Below are 27,047 nucleotides of genomic sequence, written 5' to 3'. Positions count from 1 at the left end.
TCATGACTCAGTTCCAAAAGTACACTGTATGCTCAGCAGAGGGAGCCTATAAACCCTTGAACAGAGGTCCGAGGGCTTAAACAGAATTGTGAAAGACCTAACAAAGCTCGGTCATTGGGCAGCACAATAGCAGATTAAATTCAGTTTGAACAAATACTGAGTAATTAGTTTGGGGCTGGTGGAGATGCTGAGTGGGGGCTGAGGGGAGTTGCAGGGGCTAGGTTGAAACAATGGGCTACAGGTTGCTCGCTGCAGGGGGTGCTTCTCTTTGCCCTATCCCTCAGTTCTGAGGTGGAGCTCCTTTAGGTTAGCCCAACAGCCTTCAGAAGCTCTGCTTATCTTGCCCCAGAGCTGAGCACGATGAGGGTGGAGGGAGAAAAGAGTGAGACCTCCACTGTAGTTCAGCTTGAAGATGGATCAACAGCAGATTGATGATGGGGAGAGAGGAAGTTGTTCCTCTGTTCTTGTCCCGTGGCTCTCTTGAGTTGTAGTGACTCCAATCATCCAGGATTGTCCTGGAGTCTCTAGGAATTAAAGGTTATGTCATGTAATGAAATCTCCAGGAATAGGTCCAACCAAAATTGGCAACCCTAACTTCTGCCAGTTTTTTTTCTCACATGGTGGCAAGCTGTGATTGAGTGGGGTATTCAAACTTCCTTTGAATACCCCAATGGTAAACCCCCCCCGTTTATATGACTACTAAGAATACCATCTGCAGTTACACTATTTACGAACAAACCCTCTATCTTCTAGATGTAAATCATGCATTAACTGTTTGGGGCTGGGAAGAACTTTCTTCCATGTTATTGCAAAGTTGTAAATTATGGGGACAATCAAAAGCTGGAGTACTGTGTCCACTTCTGGGTACCACGCTTTAGGAAAGATGTGGACAAACTGGAAAGAGTGCAGAGGAGATCCACAAAAATGATAAAAGGTTTAGAAAACCTGAACTATGAGGAAAGGTTAAAAAAGTATTTTAAAAAACTGGGCACGTTTTGTCCTGAGAAAGACGACTGAGGGGTTACGTGATAAGTTTTCAAATATGTTAAGGGTTGTTATAAAGAAGATGGGGATCAATTGTTCTCCATGTTCACTCTAATAGTTTGCACAATCCAAATATGTAGAAAAATATTTGTTAATGGGAGAAAGTGATTTTTTATGACAACAGGGTGTTAAACTGAGTTTTGCATGTTTAATTTAAATTTCTTAGTGTCTTTTGCTTGAGATAAGTGGTCTCATGCAGGAGACCTCCTCCAGGTCTCCAGGGACCACATGGAATTCTGCAGAATTCCATTTTATTTATTTTTTTACAGTAAAAATACCCAAAATATGCCAATTCCATTAAAGGACCTGAACCTTTCTGCTAGGTGACTTCATTGCCAAGGTGACCTCTGACCTGACATACCCATGCTTAGGTAGGTGATATTGTCTAGAGAAATTAAATTTCAATGCTTGCACATATTAAGTTGATGACCCTCTTTTATTCTTTTGCCACCACACTTTGGAATGGCATTCACGATAACAGTTTTTGTAGTAATAACATAACTTAAGAATGGCCATACTGGGTCAGACTGAAGGTCCTTCTAGCCCAGTATCCTGTCCTCCAACATTAGCCACTGCCAGGTGCCCCAGAGAGAATGAACAGAACAGGTAATCATCAAGTGATCCATCCCGTCGCCCATTCCCAGCTTTTGTCAAACAGAGGCTAGGGACACCATCCCTGCCCATCCTGGCTAACGGACATTGACGGACCTATCCTCCATGAATATATCTAGTTCTTTTTTGAACCCTGTAAAAGTCTTGACCTTCACAACATCCTATGGCAAGGAGTTCCACAGGTTGACTGCACATTCTGTGGAAAACAACAACTTCCTTTTGTTTATTTTAAACCTGCAGCCTATTAATTTCATTTGATGACCCCTAGTTCTTGTGTTATGAGAAGGAGTAAATAACACTTCCTTGTTTACTTTCTCCACACTAGTCATGATGTTATAGACCTCTAGCATATGCCCCCCCTTAGTCGTCCCATTTCCAAGCTGAAAAGTCCCAGTCTTATTAATCTCTCCTCATATGGCAGCTGTTGCATACCCCTAATCATTTTTGTTGCCCTTTTCTGAACTTTTTCCAATTCTAATACATCTTTTTTGAGATGGGACGACCACATCTTCACTCAGTATTCAAGATGTGGGCGTACCATGGATTTATATAGAGGCAATGTAGTATTTTCCATCTTATCATCTATCCCTGCCTGTGACTTAACTATCTTGAGCAATTTTGTATCATCTGCAAACTTTGCCACCTCACTGTTTACCCCTTTTGAAGTAATACTTCAAAATAGCTTCATATCAACCAGAATTTATGTTTCTACAGCTTCCAAAATCGAAATAAGCCTAGTTTAAACTAAAATAAGCATCCACATGATGTTTTGCATTGGTTTAACATCGCATATTAAGTTAAGCCATGACAAGTTTCTTATATAGACAAACCCTTATTCTCCACAGTCATCTATATGCTAGGCATTGTACTTTAAATCATTTATCAGCACAGCAATAAATCATGGAAAGACAGTCAACAGTACTTAATGATGCTTTTATTTTACAGCATACAAACTAAGTATTCAACAGGATTTAAAGTGCTTAATTTTACAATACACCAGCTCCCATCTTTATGACCAAATATACATATGTTACAGAAAATATATACAATATCTGCAAATATTTTACATTCATATATTTCTTGACCAGAAAAATTGCCACTTATATTTGCACAACTTAAATTTTGCCTCTTTTTTGAAATTTTGCAATTCAGTGTAAAATCAGAGCAAAATTTACACCTCTTTGAAACATTAGGGTTGGGTTTTTTTAAATTAAAAAAAAATCAGTTTCTTCCAAATTAAACTGAACACAGTGTTTTCATAATTGAGAGGTTCTAATGCACTGCATGTATAGCGGACATTACACTGTAGGGCTGATCCAACTCCCACTGAAGCAAACAGTCTAACTCCCATTAGCTTAAGTGGTAGCAGGAGATATCTTACTGTATGTAAAATATCCTTCTTCTATTGCAAATTGTTCCCCATGCATAACAAACTTGCTCTCCTTCCTCTAAACATTATGGCACCTCTGTGTAAAAGAGGCTTTGACAGAGTTCCCTTCCCTTTCTTGAACATTGCCACCATGAATAGTTAATGAATCCACAAGGATAAACTATAAATTGAAGTAGGTTAGTATCACACATTGACAGAAACATGTTTTATTCATGGAAATCATCTGCTTTTACCATTTTGTCGAGAAAAAAAAATCTACATTTATTTGGAGGGATGGGGATGACAATGCCATGAATAAATGTGAGAATAATTTAATGAAGAGGCAGTACAAAAACCACATTGAATATTTAGCTGAATACTTAGACTGAATTTCAGCTTGTAAATCAGTTGGAAACAGTAAACAGGCAACTAAAGTAGATCTACTTATGTATTGATTTTTATCCCCTTAAGGTATATACAATTTTGTCAAAAGACTACTCATATTTTTAAATCACAGTGTACTTTTGATTGTAAAATGCTGTCTGAATCACATCAGTCTATTATAATTGTCTTAAAAATATATGTTAATTAAGCTTCCCTATTGTTTTATAAAAAGGAGAGAGGACTAAAAAAAGCAATCTGATTGGCATATGTAAATTTCCATCCAAAGAATATATTCCACTGCAGTCCAGTTGGTCAGAACCATATTGGTAAGTTAACTGCCTCTTACCAAGATGGCCATGAAGTAGATAACAGCTGGGATAAAACATGGTCTCCTTTTTATAGTTCATTTTAAGTCATCACAAACCGTACACTACAGAGTTAGACCCATACACACCTCGCCAATTTTTTTTTTTCTTAAGCATTAGAAGATTCTGCGCATACAATTGTTGGTATTGCCCACCCCCATTCTTTATTATTTGAATTATCTGCCTGAAAACAAATCATTTGTTCTCAAGGACTTCCACCTGCTTAGTCTCACCTACGCCATTGTTAGTTGTTTTGGAGATTGCAATAGTGTGATAGAGGATTATGAACTTGATCCAGCTCCCACTGAAATCAATTTTAAGTTGGCTCTGGTCCTGTGAGTCCAGGTGAATGGCAGTAGCAGCAGCACATCTAAAGATGGAGCGATCCCGGTTGTCATGCGCATGCCTTCAGAGAATACAAGCCAGATACAGAGCTAATGTAAAACATCAGAGCTGTTTAGGCTCCATCGGAGCTATGCCAATTGACACCAGCTCAGGATCTGTCCCTACATACTTTCATGGATGGGTCTCAAATTTATTATTTAGAATTATTTCCATAGTTAACATTTTTAAAACTTCCTGTAAGAAAACAGGTGTTCTTAGAACTAGAACTCGTTAAAAAAAAAAGTGGAAAAAATGGCCACTTTTTCTGGAATTCCATGTTTTCCTTTTGAAATTAAAAGTTTGACCAACTACAGCCATAGTAAAAATGGGGAAAAGATTTAAAGTTTTTGAAGTTTTTCCCATCTTTTCAAGTTTCAAAGTTTTGACCACTCTACTTAGATCCTGTTTGAATCCTTGTCTGTAACCTCTTCTAAAACCTATACAGGCTTGGGGTATGTGTTCTGTATTTAGTTTCTCTGCCTCAATTTACCCCATATATTAAAATGGAAGGAATAATACACCTCTAACCCCACAAGGGTATTATGAGGCTTATTAAAGGTTAGTAAAGAGCTTTGAGATCCTCTTTGTAAAAAGCTGCAATTATATGATGCGCACACATACTTTACATATTTTCAACATTCCACTCCAATGGGAAGGGAATGTTTTCCTTTTTCAGTGCTTGCTTTTTGCAAAAAAATATTTTCCTGTCAAACTGGATTTAAATACAAAAAATACTCCTGTCAAAGTCAACAGAGTTGAAGCTGCAAGATACTACAGGCTTTAACAGCCTTTAATCGTTCAAGTGTAATTACATGAAGCCATAATAAAATAGACAGGAACAGTAGTACAGAAATGTTTAAGACACATTAAAAATAATGCAAAGGGTTACCCAAATGAGATTCTGTGCTTGCAGACATCAGGAAAAAGATGTTGAAAAAATAATGTAAAATTTTACCATTTTACCATTATTTGCCAAATAAATGTGACTAAAGCTTTTTGATTAGCCATAGTTCTAGTGGAATACAGAAAAACCCCCTTATATCTGACAAAAACAGTAAGTAGTCAAATATCTGATAAGCTCTAAATTGCACAAAAATATCCTCCATCACATAAAACATTTTAAAATGAGCACTTCTCGAATATAGGGGTCACAAAGCTTAAATACTGTAGCTAAGGCATTCACATACATAATAAATGAATGCCCATTTGTCACTTACACATATGTAGCATCTCTTTATGCTACTAAAATTAAACATTTGTCAATGTTTTCTTTAGGGAACTTGGTTTAAAAAACTCACTCAGGGCTGAAATTTGGACACAATCTAAACTGTTGGGTTGGAAAGAATTTTTTTCCTCCATAATTCAGATGTTCTAACGTCATGGGAATTAAAGCATAGCAGTTACCACTTTCAGTTTGTGTCTTTGCAGTCAGAACATATACCTTAAAATTAAACAGAAGCTTTCGCATTCGGGTATGTGGATTAGTCTGTGAGGTACTGGGTAAAATACTTGGAAGAGTTGTCACTGGGTCCAGAAAAGCAACCTCTCTCCTTCACTGTCTATATCTTTTTGTCCAGAATGGTTGGCCTGTGTTTATACTTGTAGAATGCACACAACAATCAAATAATTCTTGCTTTTCAGAGTCTCCCATTATGTGCTGACTGAGAAGGGAATAGGCTTTGAGCAGACAGTTTTATGATAATAAAGTGAAATAAATTATTGGGTCAAAAACCTAATTACAGATTTACACAAACTTTAATGGCTCAAAATGAGCTAACATGGACCAGGAATGAGAAAGGGACCAGGTACTGGAACACCTGACTTCTGATTCTGGCTTAATCCCTAATTCAGAGTCTGATTTTGGAAGAAGTCATTTAGGGCTTGGTCTTTCAGAGGTGCTGACTACTGTCCACAACTCCAACTGAAGCGGTAGCACGTACTTAGCCTCTCTCAAAACAGTCAGACCCTAATCTCTTTGCTTCAGTTTTCCCTGTCTGGGAAAATATTGCCTACTTATGTGCCTCACAAGGAAGACTGAGTTAATGTTTGGGAAGTGCTTTGAAAATATGAAGCACTTTATTATTATTTCCAGTCCAGATCATCCCTTCCTGTGGGAGGGGACAAAGGAGAATAAACCTGAGGTTTTCCTTACATGATTCCTTTCTATTGGGTGGGTGAGGGAGTTGTCCATTCATGGAACAGGTCCTGAAACCTCATGGATCATGCAGAATCTACATGATTTCCAGGGTATTTGCAATGATATCCCTACTCAAGATGCACTGACAAGGCTCTCAGAAATCAGCAGTTGCCTTGGGAACTCCTTTTGAAGGCAGATCTCCACTGAGGAGAATGGTCATGGAAAGATATAATACTGACCCCCAGGTAGTTCTTTCTGGCCAGAGCTCAGCCTATGTGTTTCCATGCCCTAAGCCTGGATGTCCCCAGGAGACAGTACCATTTGGGGAAAGAAGGCAATGCTACTACAGAGGAGGCCAAGTCACCCTGCACTTTCTGAGTGAGATGAGCAGATCCATGCGTTAGTTTGCCCCTGTACACCAGCATGAATCTAAGGGTATGAGAGGGCCCAACTTTAAGGGACATACTATGAACTGTAGAAGTGGTTTGAATTTCTTTACACTGCCAAAGGATTTTTTTTTTAAATAAAATAAGCTATATATTATATACTGCATTAAAATAAAGTAGTGAACAGAATTACATGCAGAGCAGTCTAAACTAAGTGAAGACCAAGGGACAAACACTGCAATGACATACATCCTGGGCAACTTTATGAGGCCAGATTCTGATCTTGCTTGGGTAAAAATCTGGACTAACTCCGCTGAAATCAGAGGGTTACACCAGATTTACACTAGTACAACTGAGATGAGAATCTGGCCCACTGAGTTCAGTGAGGGTGCAGAAGAGTTAGCACAGAATTTGCTGTGACTGCCTTACACTCACCCTGGTCTCCCTAAGTATTGGGCAATACAGACAGATTTGGGATGCACAGAAGTAAATGACATTAGGTGAATGACTATACCCAAGTACAACAGTTGACTGAAGGATAATCTTTCACCCTCAATGATAAAAAAAAAGAAAGAAAAAAAAGTAAGGTCTGTCAGAGTGACAAAATAAATTTTGGGGGTAAAGTAAATCTTGATTCAAGTTACTGATTTTTATCTATTTGTAAAGATGGATCCAGAGTTTTGATTGTGCCTATCCCCCAGAGTTTTTGAGAAGACTATCTAAATCTGAATTTTGTGTCTTGGGACCATCTTAACTAATTGCTGTATTTTAGAAAATAAAAGATTTCATTTGGTTTTTTTAAGTCAGAAATTGATTAACTTGTTCTATTAGAGAGCCAGGCATTGCATATGCACTATAAAGACTTATAGTCCATCTAAAATGTTACAGAGGAATCCTATTATAGCAGAGTCATTTGTCCCTACATAAAAGACTATTAGAAATGAAGATTCATCACGGGCCCAATAGTCAAAGCCTGACTCACACAGGTAAGTCTTTATTCCCAAGAGCAGTCCTAGTGAACTCAGTAGGAGTAAGGACTACTCATGCAAGTCAAGAATTGCAGGATCAGACTTTATAGCCGAGTTCATACAAAAAGGCTCTAACATACAGTATGATGTATAATCCTTGCAGATAGTTTTTAGTTATCACTAGCTGATGCAATATGTGTATTTGTGAAAGTTAAAACACTTTAAACACGTACAAGTGTTCCAATGACCATAAAGGCAAAAAAAAATATGATCCCGGAAGATCATTTAAGATCAGGATGTTAACTGCTAAAGCACATACTGTATTTTAGAAAGGTAGCACCGGCACCTTGAAAAGATAACAGGCACAGAACCAAAAAAAAAAAAAGAGAAGACTACTCTTTTTTAAAAACACAGCTGGAATTCACAAATCCATTACATGCCACTTAAATTACTGCTATTTTTTAAAAATTCGTAATGTATAAAAATAAGATCAGTAGGTGTAAATTAGTTAAATCACTAAAGAGTGATTTTTTTCAATTCAGAACCCTCTGCTTAATTTGCAAGAGAAGACATGCTTTATTTTAAATAAATTATAGACTAATAAGAACCTATGTACTGTCATGAAGCAAAATCAAGTACAATTTTTTCTAACACTGTACATATATTGTACTTTTATTTTAGCAATGAATTTCTAAACTGAAACAATTAGATTCTTTTCCTGATAAACTGACAAAAGCCAATTATTATAAAAGCAATTTGCATTAAAAAAGTGAATATAACATATGTACAGCATTGTGTAAGTAATTCTATAAAGTAGATACAATAAACCAAACTGTCCCAGTATATTTCACTACAGATCTATTTTGGCAATGTGGAGGTATATCTTTTATACTGATAAAGTCCTAACATGTAAAGGATACATCAAATATCCACATTCTTTATTAAAGTAGCAAACTTTAACCCAATAGCAAGTGAATCATACAATGCAATTTACTTTGAGACAAACAAGAAGTACACTAAAGTTAATAGGTTTTGTTCTTTTAATGGCATTTATGTTTTTTTAAAAAAAATTCTGTGGAATGGGTCTGTACATTAACTTCATTGACAGAACATAAATATAAGAAAGTGATCTCTAAATAGATCAGTATCTTTTCAACATAAAGTGCTAAGAGATGCATGTAGTCATTAGGAGAATTTGCTTCTTTTGCTTGAACAAAGAAAAATTAACCAAGAATCTGACTGGATTATTTTAAAACAGAACGTGGTCTTAAGCTTCAGCATTCGGATTTTTTAGAAGATTCAGGCTGCTCCTCTAAACTCATCTGCAATTCATTTTGACATTCTGGTGTCTCACCTTTGACAGCTAAATGGATGACTTTCAACCATTTTTGTTTCAGTTCCTCGCTGTCTGCTGCAAAGCTGTGTACAGATTTGGACTGGGTCAGTTTAAAGCTATGCGGGAGGTCAGCACTTCTTGGAGTGTCATCTACTGCATAGCCCAGTAGTGGAATTGTAGCCAAAGCTTTAACATCCTAGGAAAAAGAAATAAATCCTGATAAAAACCTGCTGCTCTGGTTCACAATACAGGCTGAAAACAACTCCTTGACTATTCCCAGACCTGAAGAAGGGCTCTGTGAAAGCTCAAAAGTTTGTCTCTCTCACTGACAGAAGTTGGTCCAATAAAAGATACCTCACACACCTTTTCTATACATCCTGGGACTGACACTGCTACAACACCACTGCCTACACAGATTTCCCCTTATTCTCACATTACATGTCTTTTTCCCCAGATGCCACAAAGGGGCAAAGGAGTGAGGGGAGTGGGAGGGATTTTCTATTTGTTTTCACTCTGTTTCCTCGCTACATACCTGTGGAGCACCATACATGTATAGCACGAGAGCTTCATGTTTAGGAATAACACACCAAGCTTTCTGCCAAGGCTTTGATTTTTCCATATATTGAAGAAAGCTACATATGACACTGTTTCCAGAGACTTCAGCTGATTCAATCTGTGGGGAGATAGTACAAAGTGTAAGAAGGAAAATATTTTCCTTAAGAAAAATTCAAGTTTTCATGATGTTGACAAGAATGCATAAAACAGAACAATTAAATACAACACCATTAATAACAATCTGTGGAAGTTTCTCAGAGATGTTCTAAAGTGCTAATGAGCAGCCAAATCCTGACAAACGTCTGCTGAAGATCATGAGAGTTTGCCTGATTAGAAACTGAATAAGGGCCTGAGGGTGTATGAAAAATAAAAATGTATCTAGATATATATTCAACCTCCCACCCTTAAATATGCCCAATCTGTCTTGCTCCCTCCAGAATTTTTAAAGTGCAGGTGGCAGAATCACCCTTACCTCTTAATCTACCTCCACCAATGGATAGTTGCTAGATTCTTTAATATCTGAAACAATCTTTCTGATTTCTAGCATGTCTACCATGAAGTCATCCAAATGTTACCAGCAACCCATCACAATTATGCTCCTCTTTTGGCATTCAAAATTTTATGAAAGCATCCAACAGAAATGTATTTTCAAAGGTCATATTGGAATGCAACCATTTCTCAGTCAATTTTTCAGACAATCAATCTTAGGTCAGTTTCTCTTGATGTTCACCCCAATAGAAATCTATCTCAGCATGATATGTTTTTGCTAATATTGAGAGATTTACTGCTACATAAATTGATCAAAACTAAGTCTTGTTACGGGTATTTTGAATGTCATCAGAAATATCTGAAATTCTCTCCATTCTGGCCACAAATTTCAAAGATAGAGCATATTTTGGGGGGTTTTTGAACTAGCATACTGAAGATATATATGGTGAAGTCCAGTAAAAAAAAATTATTCAACTTTGAGGATACATATTCAATCTGATTGGCTCAGAGGTAAAGAGTAACTTTCACTGAGTTCCATTGCAGCCAGCTACGATGATTTACCTAACTGGCGTACGCAATCCGATTGGGTGGCCTTGCTCCAAACTTCAATATTGTTTATTTGTGAAGTGGTTAAAAAAAAAAAAACACACACAAAAAAACAGAATTTTACTGGCTCATAGGGCTTTTCAGCTAGTGATGAGCCAACAGATTCTTATTGTATGTAGCAATAGATGCCCATGCAGGAATTTTACAGATTCAAGTATTTCATTCTTTAAACAGCATACCTCCAAGATGCCTTTCTTTTTCTTTTCTTCACTGTCTGTGCAACCCATTATAATCTGATAGCAGTCCTTACAAACTTTGTTCAATTTATTGCCATCATATTCAAGATGAGCTTTATAATCAGAACATTTCCAGCAAACCACCTTAGGAAAAAGAAATAAAAGATTAAGAAAAATTACCAGCAAAATCTAATGATCAATTTAAAAACTCCTAAAATGTAGATCAAGTGAGGTGTAAGTGCTGTCTTCTGACACTGGCAGTGCTATCATACCAATTGTAATTTAAAAGAAAAGCTTAATTTTTAATTATACTTCACTATTTCTTGAATAAGTGAGTGCTTTTTACCTTTCAAATTGCTGGACTGAATAAAATGCGTACTAGGATTCTTTTAACTGTTCTACAATTTAGGTCCTGATTCAGGAAATCACCCACATTCAGGATGGGTGCTTACACAATGAGCTTGACTTAAGCACATGTTTAAATCTCACCGAGGTCAATCAGAGCTTTCAAATTTATATCTTCACATCAATATTAAGGACAACTTGAGTATAAGATAAATTCTCCTGCAGAAACGCCCCCAGTCAGTTTAGTCTTGTGGTCCTTTTTCTGCAGGAAACACTCAAGAGGTACGCTTACTATTTCATTCTCTATACCAGTGGTTCTCAACCCATTTACCATTATAGGTGGCACATGCAGCTCTCTGTTGCATGGGGCCACATCCACACAATATATATACTACCTGTATCGCCCAGCATGGGCTGCAGCTGTGTGCTGATTTGGTCACAGGTTGAGAACCACTGATCTATACACTCCAATACATATAAAATGATACCATGTTTTTTGTAAAAGAAATTGTTGCTTTTGTCGGAAACAAACATCTTTTAACTTTGTTACGAAATCTAAGCATACAGCTTCATAGTTTGTTATGAAACAACAACGACAAACACATACCAAGGGAAGAACTGAAACAGTTCCATGTTGTACCCCGACAGTGAACTTTTTTCTTTTAAATAGACTAAAACAAGAAAGCTAGACTCCTAAAAGGTGTAGGAGGAAAGTCTTTTATTGTAAACATTTTTCAGCAGCAAATATTCCTCTGAGGAGAAAAAGAAGCCCAGCATGAAAAACAGAAGAGACTGAAAATAACTTTTTTTTTAATGGTTGTAGTAGCTAACTGGAATAGTACATAAGTGGCACTATGTATTCTGCACTCTGATATACCACCAAAACAAATGTTTTTCGTTGGGCCCAACCCATACTAACCTAGATCACAAGGTCTTCAACCAAAACCCCTAATGAAAAGTAAGTGAGCAATATTAAGTATCATTTCTAGAAAAGACTTCTGGCAGCAACCTGAATTAGCCTTTAAAAATATATTTATATCCCCATGAAACAACATTTTAAAATGAAATGGAAGAACATGCATTAGAGAGAATACAAAAAGAAGTCAATTAAGAATTTCCTGAATCACCAATCATGTGGAAGGAAAAGGAATTATCCTAAGTTTAACTGGGCACCTCTAAGTTGGAGGAAGCAATCCAAAAACTACTAAAAGAGTTAGTGCTAATCAGAAAGAGCTAATGACAATGCCTGAAGCATAGTGCAAAGCACAAAAGCAAAGTTATGAATGCAGTAAAGGCATGTAAATGTACATTATGCAACATCACCCAGGATGAACTCTGAGACTAAGATTAAAATCAGGGGTTGCACCATCACTCACTGGAGAAAGAAATAACTTACTGGGAGATGAGGGAAGAAGCACGGTAGTTTTGCTCTATTTATAGTGCATCCCAAGGTTAGTGCATAGGTCATAGTTGATCTGGTCTGGACTGATATTTCAGGCATTTTGCATATCTTACACATTTAGATACCTAGCTCTGCTAAGAACAATTTACAAGAAATTTTTCCCAGCTTCTGCTCCGTTTTTTGGCTCACCTAATAGAGCTGCTACTTACAAACCACAAAGGTCACAGCTGAAGTCTCTGCTGCAGTAACATGAACAACAACCAGCTACCAGATGGGGACTCTAAACAACTGTTTAGATCTGTTCTAGAGTCTGGTCACCCAGCTAGCAGATGTAGCTTTGCACTTACATGTCCACATGCTCGACAATGATGCCTTCTCCTTGTCAGTGCATTGAAGGGCTCTTTGCATTTCATGCACATTGTTACTTCATTGTCTCGGATCCATCTTGGTGCTCTCTTCCCAAGCTCAGCCTTCTGAAGAGGGAAAAGAAGGACAATTGTGCAGTATTTTTAGTAGAGAAAATAATTATTCTCTTCCTCTGGAAAGGAAATGGCAAAGCACAGCTCAAGCTATGTTTTGAAATCTACACAAGAGATAGCTAACAAAGAATCCAGTCAAAGATTGTAACACATTGCCGAAAGGACACTCCATCATTCATTTTAGAAAGAACAGGATTGTTTATAAGGCATGGTCTGGCTCATAAAGGGAAATGGTTGACCAGCAAAATGATTACTTTGTAATTCCATTTCTAGAAGAATCCTAAGCCTGAATATGCAGCATCTGACACCCTCCAGCAATATGCCATTTGTAACTGGAAAAGGACAAAAAGGGCACCAGTTGTACAAAGCTACAGTAACTCAACTTACAGAAACTTCAATGGGCATGTCCTCATATTCTTTTGCAATGGCATTTCTGAAGGTTTCATTCCTCTGATGAAAAGCTTCTATGGTATTCTGAAGAGCCTATTATAAATACAATGGATAAAGGTCTCAAACATACAAATTTAATAGACTCTTTGAAATTAGACTACTTAATGGCCAACAACAAAACTACCAGAAATGTGAATTAATTACGATCAGCATTTGATTTCATCAGAAGTTAATATTTCAACTTAAATACCACAGGCACAGCCCAAAAATAAAGGTTTTTTTTTTTTTTTTAATTAAAGAAAGTCAAAATGTAGATGTGTTTACCTTTATCCATTCTTCCTTATCTTGTTCAGAACTAAAACAAACATTGACATATTAGTATAAAACTAGCTTAGGAAACATTAGCTCATGGTAGTTGGTGAATGAAGCTGTAACTTACAAAAGAAGCAGAGACTTTGAAATGATTCCAACATTTATAAAAACAGTAGGGTTCATGAAACTGTCTAGTTAAAAATGGATCAGAATCGTGGTTTGAAGTCTGGTAAGTTTAATGGACTAGAATTAAGTTCTACGTGAAAGATCATCTTAAATGCACTCATTAAACATATATAATAATGGCATTTCCAGCATTAAGCTTTCTTAAAGCACAAATGTATAAAAGAAACAGCACACACATTTCAGTGTGAATTTAAGATAGCTGTAAATGAACCAAAATGGGAGAAACTGCATCAGTATATCAACTTTTCCCTGCAGCTCCCTTCCTCAAATTAAAGTTAAGTAAACAAGAGCAGAAATAAAAAGGGTTGACATAATAGGGTGATACTATCTAACAGAAACAAAGGAAAGTTTTGTTTTAACACCATAAACCAGGCATCCGTATGTTCCCTTTTATTCACTGGCGTAGGTGGTCTTTCGAAGACAACAGGGCCAAGCATTTTCCACCCAGTGTCTTGTACATTAATTGTTTTCAAAGCATCTCAATAAGGCCTCTAAATTCAAATCCTATGAAAACATGCCTTGTACCCCAAGTAAATACACTACCGTAATCTAGTGATGGGGTAAATACAAACCCAATTTCCCATGAATTTTGAATCAGGAAAAAAAAAAAAGACTTGAAATAGTGTAACCCACACACCTTCTGGGTGTGGTATTCTGTCCCATCTAGTGGCACCGAGACCACTTAAAGAGAGAGATGAAATGAGTCTGCTCTACAGCCTTAGCTAACAGCCAACTGGCTTTTAGCTTATGCAGTAGGGGCTCATTCACTAAATTCCAGAGGTCCCAGGTTCAATCCTGCCCACCAGGGTCTGTCGGCGTTACAATAGCATCACAGTATTTTTTGTTCTGCTACTCATTTAACACTTCCTCCCCTCACTTTGATGAAGTAAGGTGCATACAAAAAGAATTCTCACTCACACAATCCTTTTGATTTTTCCTACGGCTGGATGGGATATGCAGGTGAGATCACACACCCATCTATGGTGAGAATGCCTCCAGTGACACTTATATATTTTGTAATATTACTGCAACTAGCAATAAAACTAGAATCCTAAAATAGAAGGACAGAGTCCTGTTCCTCATTCTTTACCATCTGTAAATATTGGAAAAATGAATCTTCTAATTAGATAAAATAATTCTCCCTAATCCAACAACTCAACTAACTTTTAAAAGTAGTATGTAATCCCCATATCAGACAAGCAATCCCTCCATGTAGGAAGTGATCTACTATCTATTTAAAAAAAAAAGTGACTGAAAAACTAAAATGCACTCAAGCAGTAATCTGAAAATAAATATATAAAATTATCTGGAAAAGGGAATTCCTGGGGCAAACTAAACATTTCATCAGAGCTATGACAAGTTTATAGGATGAGATTTATGCATAAGATACATTAAGAATAAAGTATGCATCAACTAAGATTATTTTAGTCTCACTGATCTAGTTTTAGGGTGGCATTTTTGTACATATTACTTCACAATTTTGAATGAACTTTATGAAACACACCCTAAAATGTTCACAAAAACTAGACAAGTTTCCCCCCTAAACTAAATAACTTTAGTGCTAATGAAAGTACTAACCACCCTGGAAGTTGAACAAAATAAAAAATAGTTGATAACTGCATTTTGTTCACAGTCACAAAATGCTTTGCACATGTGAAATGCAGCTGCCTCCAGGTGGAATACAGTCGACACGTTGTATGGTGTTACTTCTGCCACCACACAACAATTTCTGACCAGTAGGATATGTAATAAAAAATAATCTATTATTGAATCAAAACATTAAAAGACAAATTTACCTTCATGGAAGAGTCCTAATACAATTTAATACAAAATAACTTTTCTGTGGGTTTTGAATCATCCTATAGAATTGACAATTGTATCCCTGCCATCAAATTATATTGGACAGTTAAAAATCTGTATCAAGATTATAATTTTCAATTACATTTTAAAGCTTTTAAAGGTAATTTATACAGATCGGTTACATTTTTAGAGAGAGCAGTGTTATAATTCCTCTTAAATTATAGAGGATTTTTCCATAAAGCTAAAAAGGCAGATGACCGTGAAGCCTTTGTTTATTCACAGAACATATACAACGTGCACAAAAAAACCCACAAAAACTTTTCTACAGTGCCTGACAGTATGCTTCTATCATGAACTGCAAACACCACTGTTCAGGATGAAAGGTCACTTCTGCACGCGGGTTTAATCCTTGGTCTTTCTGCAGAGGCTGTCAACAAGGGTTAAATGTGGCAGGTGATTTCTGAAAAGAGGAAACTTATCCACTAAAACAGAACTAGGCAACCAATTTATTAAAACGGCCGAACAGCAGTGAAGACAATTTCTAGGTCCACCAACCTGGGCCATTTTTCAAATTAAAGGTTTACAAATAAAAGGCTCCATATCACCTTACCAGTTCTCCAAAATCAACCAGTCCCACAATTCTCCTCTATTTTTATATATTTTTTAATGCTTCGAAAGTAGACCACACCTCTTACCTGGCCTGCAACTCCAATGTTCGCTCTTTTCCAGACACCTGGAAAGTGCATGGATACTCTTCATTGTGTGTTTCTACAACCTTCATACCATCAATACCAACTCTTGTTCGCACGGAGTACTTGGATCCCACCAAACTGAATTTGGGTACACAATACAGCAACATGTTGTTGAACTATTAGAAGAAAAGAAAAGAAAAAGGACACATCAATAACAAAGAAAGGCAAGTACAATATTAAGAGATGAATCGCATTTATCACCTTAAAAAACAACTTGAGGGAGACTGTGATTAGGCTTGTTAATGTCAGACAAAATAAAAATGGAAAGAACTGATACTATGGATAGGATTTAGAAATAAAATTAAAAGACAACTAATTGATACATTTAAAAGCCAGCTACTGCATATGTGCAGTAATTTTCATAATGTTTATAATCAAATACACTGAGTGGATGTGATGTTTAGCAACACTGTAAGCCTTTTGCTGCGAGTTTTCCAAGCCGATTTCAATACACTGAACAACTGCGTAAGTAGATTTTTAAAAAAAAATCTTTATAGTAGAAGAGCAGCAAATTGACTCTGAAGGAATTTCCAGTCTATTGTGTCAACTCATATAATGCTAGATTTCTGTTTTTTCTTCACAGTACTTTTTTTTTTTTTTTAAATCAAAGTTACATTGAGACTATGTAAATCCACAAAAGGAAGGGAAAAATTATATGAGGCCAAGGTGGACAAGCTGAGGACATCGACCTTCTTTGTAAAGTGCTTTGGTTTCTACTGAAGAAAAGCACTATATAAGAGCTAGATATTATTAGTATCATTTATTATTTGTAGCTTTTAAATCATCATTGTTTAACAGCCTAGAATTTCAGCCTAGGGAGGGTATCCACTACTATGAGTTTGTGCTTTTGAAGATTTAAAATCAGATCCATAATGGTTAACAGTTTTTTCTTAGTATTAAAACCAGAAACTCATATTTTTACATGATGTTTCATAGAAGCATAGTCTAGCACATTAAGATGACTTAAGGCCTTTTTAATATTTCTTAGTGCTTCAGAAGTCCTGTTGACTAGGGGCTTGCTTATCTCTGGAGCACACTTTAAAACCACTCTCAAGAAAAGCATCATTATGGATTTCATACAATGGCTGGTGAAGGACTCAATATGATTCCTTTGATGGTCTAAGCCACATTCATGTCAACTGAAGTCTATATCACAGATATGGCACATCTGAACTTTTTATGTCCCTCATTTTAATATCATGTCTAGCCCCATTCAGAGACTTTTACTAATCATTTATTCCTCTGCTAGAAACAAGGGTGAGCAGAAGTCCGTCCCTCAGAAACTACATACTTTACTAGCCAGAGAGCATGAAGCATCCAATGGCCCATACAGCAAATGGCAAAAATCAGGGCTTGAATTTGCCATTTTAATATATTGGCAGCAGTGAGTTATATCAAATATTCCACAATGGAATTAATGAAGAATCACTGATGGAGTCCAACAGTGCTAAAATAAAGATAGCACTGAGTATGTGAACCAAGGAAATGTGATTAGGTAAAGCAATGAGAGCTTTTCAAAAGAGGGTATGAACTTTCCCGGGGTACTAGTTTCCTACAAGGCTATGTGACTCATTTGGTCACATCACACTCAAGGATTTTGAAGGACATCTAATAATTACTATACCTGTAACACACATGCATGTTCAATCAGACCACTTGATTAGCTAAATCTACTGCTATAAAATACTATTCTAATAATATCTAATGAGAATAGAATCTTAAATACTTTTGTTTCCAAAATGTAAGCACCCCAAATACAGTAGTAGATTCTATTAATAGAAATGACTAGCCTCCATGGTAGCTATAGCAACTAAGAAAGACCAATATTGCATTTACTCTGAGATGTGTTACTGGACCCTGGTTTAATTCTATTTAAAACATTCTTTTCTAAATGATTTTTGTCATTTTTCAGCAAGCGTTGTGGGTAAAATCTCGGCTCCAGGTGAAGTTAATGGCAAAATTTCCCCATTGACTTAAATAGAGAGAAGATTTCACCCTTGCTTTCAGGCAGCTCCATGAAATTTGAAACAAGCCTAACATCACTCACACAAACACAGGTTTTGATACTTACTAAGAAAAGGTATCGTTCTTGGGCGGATGTATTACGAGCAGCAAGTTTAAGGATCTGTCCTTCTTTTATCAGCTCATTTGAGGGGTTGACAATATCTTCCTCTTCTCCCAACATCTCATACACCTCCAACAACTTCTTTAGATTCTCCTTTTCAATTAAAATAAAACTACATTTATGAATAAGTGATTTTGCCAATGTAAAATGGTTTACCTGAAGCTTATGTAAGAGTCTGAAAAACGCTAGTTTGAAAGAATATATATGAGCCGACCATATAAACTGCCAGAACCAGCTTATATTTGGGCATAAGCTGTTTCTAGTAATCTAATTTATCTAACCAGTATTTTAAAATGTACTTCTATAGAGTGCTATTTCATGTCCAAAATATTTTACAAATATTTAATGGTTTATGGACCACAACATCCCTGCGAGTGAGATAAGTATTTTCTCCATTTTACAGGTGCAGAAACAAACACAGAAAAGTTAAGTGACCAGTATAACCTTTTACTGGCAGCCAGGAATAATACACAGAAATCCCAATTCCCACTCCCGAGTTTTAGTTACAATATCATATTTTATCAAGCATTCCAGCTGACAGTAAAAAGGACAATATAAATAGCAACATTTTGGAGCAAAGAAACCAAAGTATACAAGTTTCACTGTTTGAAAAATCTGCATTTCACATACCTGGTAAAATTCACAGAATTTCCTAGCTGTACATGCTACTTAATACACAAGACTAAAAACAGAGGATTAAAAAAGGGAAAACCCCACAAAAGCCACTTACCATTTTTCGTATAGCACTATTGGAGTGACTGGCTGCTGTGGAAATAATTTCCAGGGATTCTAGATGGCACCGAAAATGAAAAACAAATGAAAATACATTGTTATTTACTATAGTACACAGACTACTAGGTCGAATGGCATACTTGTAAATTTCATATGAACATCAACCTTCTCAAGCCCCAAAATTATCAATAAAGTAAGGTACAAGTGTTTTGTCCAACAGGGTACTTTTGCCTTAATTGAATGTAAAATATAATAAAAATTAGAGCTAACAGATTAGATGCTTGAAAAGCTTAGCAGGAATCCTTGCCAGTTTTAATCCATTATTGTAGGGTGTTTGTGGCATGAATTTCAAAATTCATGAACTTGAGTACTTGTACCCAAAACATGATTCGGAGAATCATGGCTCCTTCAATCAGGGAGCAGAAACAGGCGGTGTGATCTACAGAGCCAACCAAAACAGCTCCAATTTCAAATACTTTTAAGAAACTGCTCCAGGCCAAGAATTATTTGCAGAAGCTATTTGATCAACAATTCTGAATAATAAGAAAAAATATGATCTATTTTGCATAACTTATACATGAAAAATGATAAAACTTGAAAATGGAATCTATTTTCACAAAAAAAATTGCTGAAATATGTATTTTAAAAAAACAAAATATGGATCCCATTTTCAAATTTTTCTTCAGCAAAGACCATTTCTATATAAAAAGCCACACAAAAGTGGGCTTAAATGCCAAACTAGCCTTCTCCTAAGGATTGTGCATATGGCATAGTTTCAGAAAAGGGTGCAAAATCATGTGAAACAAAAGTAGAATTTTTGTGCTCCATGACAGGAAGGACAAATTGTAAGTTTCACTGCTCTAATGGTAGCCTAGAAATCAACATAAAAAATGGGTCATTTTTCAAAGACTCTTACAACTCTACACTAACATTTTCCCTGAAATAGTGTTCCTTTACCTCATTTTTACTGGGATAGCTTTAATTTATAGGGTTCTTTTATTACTGTTTTCTTATTGCTATATGAAGTTATCACACAATCCATGAAATACTTACTTTCAGCATCCTTCCAGTCTAGGGAATCTTGAGGCAGTTTCCTTAGGTAGTCCTTTAGTAGCATCTCATAGCGTGGAATGCGTTGTACTGGTTCTAGCATATGATGTTGCAATGTCAAACTCCCACAGACTTTTTGTGTCTAGGAAAATGTAAATATATTTAGATACCACAGTTCAGACAATATTTTTCCATAACTTAGCATGTGATAACACAATATAAAGGTGTGACTGACCTAAATCCTAATCAAATAATTAACATTCTTTCCAATGACTTTAAAAGCAAGTAAAGTTAATTATTGTAAAGCAGGGAGAATCACTGTATTTATTTTCTTTGTATCAAGCAGAAAGAATTTCATAAATAGGACCACAAATGATATTGCATTTGAACTTAATTTTTCTAATATCATCTGTAATAACTGATTTTAAACATCTAATTCAGTTAATAAGGGAAACTGAATTTACCATGACAAGTCATAAGATCAGGGCATATTCTTCTGGACTCTAATATGGCACACATGTATGACAAATGCTGTCTTTCAATACATAGTTATACATGATGTAAAAACAAGGGTAGCTATTTTGAGAAAAATAATGTCTGTTTACTTCCATTTCCTTAGAAAGGAGTAAACTGTAGATTAGACTAAAGCACACAAAAGAAGTCCCTTACTGAGGGCCACACATTCTGCTTAAATTGCACCACACTGCAGGAATGTCTTATTCCTTTCCTAAACTTCTAGTTGGTCTGTAGGCTGGAAATGATATCCATAATTAACAGAAAAATCAAGAAGGGGCCCTGGAGAGGTGAAGTTACAGACTTTTCCAAAGAGATACATTTCCATGACTGACTGCTTCTATACCCTTCAATTACTCAATTTTTAGGATTGTAAATGTACTTCCTAACTCAGGTGTTTTGGAAAACTGCAGGTCATGTCAGCCAACATGACAAGTTAGGAATTTAGAGATGGGCAAGTATGTAATTGTAAAAAAAAAAAAAAAAAGTTATTTCCTTTTTAGTATCTTTGACTGACATAAAGCAAATTCATTGGTCCTCGTGTTTTAACATTTATGCTTTGATCGATGATGCGTTTCACTGGAGAGGAAGGATATGGGAAGGAAAAGGAAAACTAGGACAAAATGGAACCCTGACTTGCTTCTAAGGGACCAGAAAAATAGATTGTGTTATGGAATGGTCCACCCAAATACCCCGTGAGAACCTGCTTCATTACAAAAACAAAAATCCCCCTGACTGCATAGCCCTATTTGTCACCTAACGCTCCCCACTGGAACTCATAAGGGGTATCAAACAATTACAATGCATACTTGATGGGAACCACATCCTGAAAGAAATCTTTCCCAACCCCCTCTTCTGGGCTTCAAACAATCCCCCAGCCTATCCAAGCTCATCATCAGAAGCAAGCTTCCCACAGACCAGGAAACATCAATTCAAAGCAGCACCAGACTCTGTGAGAACAACAGATGCAAAACCTGCAGACATAACTCCACTGCTAAAATGATCAATACCCCCCACAACACACTTTTCAAAATCCATGGTTCCTATACATACCCATTGCAACATGTGGTATACCTCATCCAGCGCATCAAAGACTCCAACAACAACTACATGGGTGAAACCAGACAATCACTATACTCTCAAACAAACTCGCATAGAAAAATGATAACAGACAAAAAATAACCTATCACCCATGGGTGTATATTTTTCACAAAGCAAAGCAATCACTCCACATCTGACCTCTCAGTGCTCATCCTCATAGGAAACCTACACAACTGCTTCAAAAGACAAGCCTGGGAACTTAAATTCATAACTCTGTTGGACACTGAAAACCATGGACTTAACACAGACAGTTGTAATGAGCCATAAAACCAATTTGTAAAACACCCTACTGCCTGCTCACCCTTTACTTAAAGTGAAGTGGGAAGTTGTCTCCTACTGTGTGTGTGAACCCCTTAGACTTGTCCCACCTTTTATTTAGCTCAGACGCTCTGGTTACCTTCTCCAGACCTGAGGAAGAGCTCTGTGTAGCTTGAAAGTTTGTTCCTTCCACCAACAGAAGTTGGTCCAATAAAAGATATTATTACCTTACCTACCTTGTCTTTCTAAGGGACTGGATATTTAATGAATTAAAACGGTCTTTCAGAAATATAGAAAATGACACATACACACTACTTTGTAGCTTTTCAAGAAATAGTCTCCTACATTACCTGAATGTCCTGAATAATGGATTTGAATAGAGGTGACCGCTCAGTCCACATTTTCACCAGTTCCATTGCATTATCAAAGTTTTTCACATACTCTCCATACATCTTGAGGAAAGGAGCTAACTTCTGCAGAATATCTCCAATTCTGGGGGTCCCAGTCCTGCAGAGCAAGAGGATTGAGTCTCAACTTCACAGCAAATAAGTAAAAGCCGACAAGGTATTAACTAGCTGACAGAATGAGGGAAAAATATTATTTAAAAAATATAAAGTAATGAATCTTCCAAGTTCAATACTACTACATAAAGGATCCCAGTCTGACCTTCAAAGGAGACCTGCAAAAGTGAAAACAATCTTTGTGTCCTATCTTGATCATGTATAAAGGCCTTAAGTAAGGAATAAAGCACTATATAAAATGTTAATTCTTCTTTCATTATTTCCATTTAGTGAATGGCATTTCTCTGAGCTGCCATTATAAGTTATACAACACTGCACTTCTCAGCTGGAGGTGAAAACTCAGGAGGCCAATTAATGCAGAACTGAGAAGATTCCAGTATTGCTAGAAACTATTGAAAAAAATCAGACAGTTTTAAGTTAATTATGATAAATTTCATACTTTGAAAAAAAAAAATTAAGTCACTTAGAAGCTTAAAGTAGTAAAGAATGTCGTGTTGCTTTAGGTCCACAGTAAACAAGTAGCATTTAGCAGCTTTTCAAAATTTGAAAAATCACTTCGTGCTGACCTTTTCACAAACATACAGAGTTTGCAACAAGGTTCCAATAGTTTTATGAGCCAAACAAGAAATAGCCTACAAATGAAATGGGCTACTTATCTATAGCTGCTAGTTTACCAAAGGTGGTCTGATTTCACTTTCCCTCCAGAGAAACTAAATTTTCAAGGCTGTCTCTAATGCCAGACCTGAAGGTGTCCAATTTTTACAAGCTTGGGCACTAGGCCATATCAGAGATGTCCAAAAAAGTCAAGCACATTAAGTCTTGGCAAGAATAAAAGTCTACTATGACTTCAGAACCCCTCCATAAGTAGGGCCCTTCATTTTCATTTTTTATTTTATTTAATGTTTCCCAGGAATGTACTGGTATTTATTACAACAAAAACAAAAGGTGAAAATTGGTGGAAAAAAATTACTAATTTTTCTGGGTAAATATTGGGCGGGGGAGGGTGGATGGAAGAAAAGGGGAAAAAGTACAGCAGATTAATGGAATTCAATGTGGTTTGCTGCAGAACTACAACAGAACTCAAATCACAATGCCACCTCTGAGTTTAAGAAAATAATATATCTCTGATCCCCAAATAAAACTTTCCATTTGAATAAAGTTTACTATTGTAGACTTAGAACTATTAGCCTACAAATATTTACATTTAATAATTGGGCCACACCATTAGCAGCGCATACACTCAACTTCATCCTTTTCTCCTGGTTTTTGTTTTTTTTAAACTTGTGAATACTTTCCTTGTGTTCTGAAATGTATTCTGATACAGATTTTCATTTTTGTCCCGTTTAGTGTGTCAGATCTTTAAACTGTTATCTGCTAACAGCTTGAAAAATGTACATGGTGGGTTGAGATTCATCAGTACGTTCAGATGTGCACGTACTTAAGAGCTTGCGTGTGTGTCTGTTTATTGTGTGTATCTTCTAGATTAATACACAGCCTTACTTCAACAGGCAGCGTGGCATATACACACAGATTAACGTATTATTGTAATATCTTAATCTCTCGCAATGTATTGTATTTTCCTAATAAAACAAGCTATTTTTTATATACTTGAATATATAAAAGTACAGTGAAAATTGGGGCTGGGGGGAAGTGAATAATACTTTTTGTAAAACCCAGGATTTGTGTGTGTGGTAAAAATCAGTTTAAATGGAAAATGCAGGGGCTTATCCATAAGGCACAGCACAAAGTACTCTGGAAGAACATGCAGCGCAGAGGCAGCTTGGAAAGAAGAATCTTCTGATGACAGAACGCATAGTGCCATCGGTGAACTGATGGCTGTAGATAACCAATCCATAAATGATTCAAACAATTTGTGCGTTGGCTGGCTCATCAAAACTACCGGAACCTTGTTACCAGTTCCCAAACCATAACGTTATCCTCAATATATGCCCGTTTGAAAATGCTTGTTTACTCGTGACAATGCTATCTATCCATTTACCATAGACTCAAAGCCATACCCATTTTCATCCATACCCATTTTCAGTGGGCTAAGAGCACAACGTAAAACTTTAGAGCCTACAATTCCACTCAGTCCTACTTCAGCCAATCACTCAGACAAACAAGTTTGGTTACAATTTGCAGGAGATAATGCTGCCCGCTTCTTGTTTACAATGTCACCTGAAAGTGAGAACAGGTGTTTGCATGGCACTGTTGTAGCCAGCTGCCATAAATATAAAGGGAAGGATAAACACCTTTAAATCCCTCCTGGCCAGAGGAAAAGCCCTTTCACCTGTAAAGGGTTAAGAAGCTCGGATAACCTCGCTGGCACCTGACCAAAATGACCAATGAGGACACAAGATACTCTCAAAGCTGGAGGTGGGGAGAAAAAGGCTCTCTCGGTCTGTGTGTTGCTTTTGCTGGGAACAGAAAAGGAATGCAGGTCAGAACTCTTGTAAAGGGCTAATAAGCAATCTAGTTAGATAAGCGTTAGATTCTGTTTTGTTTAAATGGCTGATAAAATAAGTTGTGCTGAATGGAATGTATATTCCTGTTTTTGTGTCTTTTTGTAACTTAAGGTTTTGCCTAGAGGGATTCTCTATGTTTTGAATCTGATTAGCCTGTAAGGTATTTACCATCCTGATTTTACAGAGGTGATTCTTTTACTTTTTCTTCAATTAAAATTCTTCTTTTAAGAACCTGATTGCTTTTTCATTGTTCTTAAGATCCAAGGGTTTGGGTCTGTGTTCACCTATGCAAATCGGTGAGGATTTTTATCAACCCTTCCCCAGGAAAGGGGGTGTAGGGTTTGAAAGGATTTTGCGTGGGAAGACGTTTCCACGCGGGCTCTTTCCCTGTTATATATTTGTTAGACACTTGGTGGTGGCAGCAATAAAGTCCAGGGGCAAAAGGTAAAATAGTTTGTACCTTGGGGAAGTTTTAACCTAAGCTGTTAAAAATAAGCTTAGGGGGTTTTTCATGCAGGTCCCCACATCTGTACCCTAGATTTCAGAGTGGGGAAGGAACCTTGACACCGGCGTTGCAAGATATTTAAGTGCCAGATGCACTAAAGATTCATATGTCCCTTCATGCTTCAACCACCATTCCAGAGGACATGCGTCCATGCTGATGACAGGTTCTGCTCAACAGCTATCCAGAGCAGAGCGGACCGTTGCATGTTCATTTTGATCATCTGAGACAGATGACACCAGCAGAAGGTTGATTTTCTTTTTTGGTAGTTCAGGTTCCGTAGTTTCTGCATCTGATTGTTGCTCTTTCAATACTTCTGAAAGCATGCTCCACACCTCGTCCCTCTCAGACTCTGAACAGCACTTCAGAGGCTTAAAACTTGGGTCGAGTGCTAGAGCTATTTTTAGAAATCTCACATTCGTGCCTTCTTTGCATTTTGTCAAATCTGCAGTAAAAGTGTTCTTAAAACGAACATGTGCTTGGGTCATCATCCGAGACTGAACACGAGATACATGGCAGAATGTGGGTGAAACAGAGCTGGAGACATACCATTCTCCCCCCAGGAGTTCAGTCACACATTTAATTAACATTTTTTTTTTTTTTTGAAGAGCATCATCAGCATGTCCTCTGGAATGGTGGCCGAAGCATGAAGGGGCATACAAATGTTCAGCATATCTGGCACGTACATACTTTGAAACGCCAGCTATAAAAGTGCCATGCAAATGCCTGTTTCAGTTTCAGGTGACATTGTAAATAAGAAGCAGGCAGCATTCTCTCCTGTAAATGTAAACAAACTTGTTTGTCTTAGCGATTGGCTGAACAAGAAGTAGGACTGAGTGGACTTGTAGTCTCTTGTGCTTTACATTGTTTTGTTTTTGAGTGCAGTTATGTAACAACAAAATCTACATTTGTAAGTTACACTTTCACAATAAAGAGATTGCACTACAGTATTTGTATGAGGTGAACTGAAAAATACTATTTCTTTTGTTTATCATTTTTACAGTGCAAACATTTGTAATAAATTATATAAAGTGAGCACTGTACACTTTGTATTCTGTGTTATAATAGAAATCAATATATTTGAAAATGTAGAAAAACATCCAAAATATTTAATACATTTCAATTGGTATTCTATTGTTTAACAGTGCAATTAATTGAGATTAATTTTTTTTAATCACAATTAATTTTTTTGAGTTAATTGTGTAAGTTAGCTGCGATTATTCAACAACCCTAGTCTCAAGATGTCATGACCAACTGGAACACCATTTACCCAGGATTAAATGCCTGCTGTAATATAAACAGG

General features: G+C 36.6%; 1 protein-coding gene across 6 annotated transcripts in view; it reads right to left on the bottom strand.

Moving 5' to 3' along the window:
• Positions 1 to 2,658: 2,658 nt before the first annotated feature.
• The window catches only part of FGD4 (FYVE, RhoGEF and PH domain containing 4), a 175,446-nt gene continuing 151,057 nt past the window's right edge, over positions 2,659 to 27,047 (bottom strand). For all 6 annotated transcript variants that reach the window (XM_074939608.1, XM_074939651.1, XM_074939625.1 and 3 more), the window contains 12 exons: positions 22,607 to 22,763; positions 20,388 to 20,526; positions 19,333 to 19,391; positions 18,549 to 18,695; positions 16,421 to 16,593; positions 13,752 to 13,782; positions 13,425 to 13,520; positions 12,906 to 13,031; positions 10,815 to 10,955; positions 9,518 to 9,658; positions 9,004 to 9,181; positions 2,659 to 4,180 (listed from right to left, as the gene is read on the bottom strand). In XM_074939608.1, coding sequence (XP_074795709.1) covers positions 4,056 to 4,180; positions 9,004 to 9,181; positions 9,518 to 9,658; positions 10,815 to 10,955; positions 12,906 to 13,031; positions 13,425 to 13,520; positions 13,752 to 13,782; positions 16,421 to 16,593; positions 18,549 to 18,695; positions 19,333 to 19,391; positions 20,388 to 20,526; positions 22,607 to 22,763 — 1,513 coding nt within the window. In that variant the 3' untranslated portion in view covers positions 2,659 to 4,055. The remainder of the gene's footprint in view (positions 4,181 to 9,003; positions 9,182 to 9,517; positions 9,659 to 10,814; positions 10,956 to 12,905; positions 13,032 to 13,424; positions 13,521 to 13,751; positions 13,783 to 16,420; positions 16,594 to 18,548; positions 18,696 to 19,332; positions 19,392 to 20,387; positions 20,527 to 22,606; positions 22,764 to 27,047) is intronic.

This window comes from Natator depressus, chromosome 1, assembly GCF_965152275.1.
Source record: "Natator depressus isolate rNatDep1 chromosome 1, rNatDep2.hap1, whole genome shotgun sequence".
NCBI lineage: Eukaryota > Metazoa > Chordata > Testudines > Cheloniidae > Natator > Natator depressus.
The sequence above is the reverse complement of the archived record's forward strand: the minus strand, read 5'-3'. Positions and strand labels throughout refer to the sequence as shown.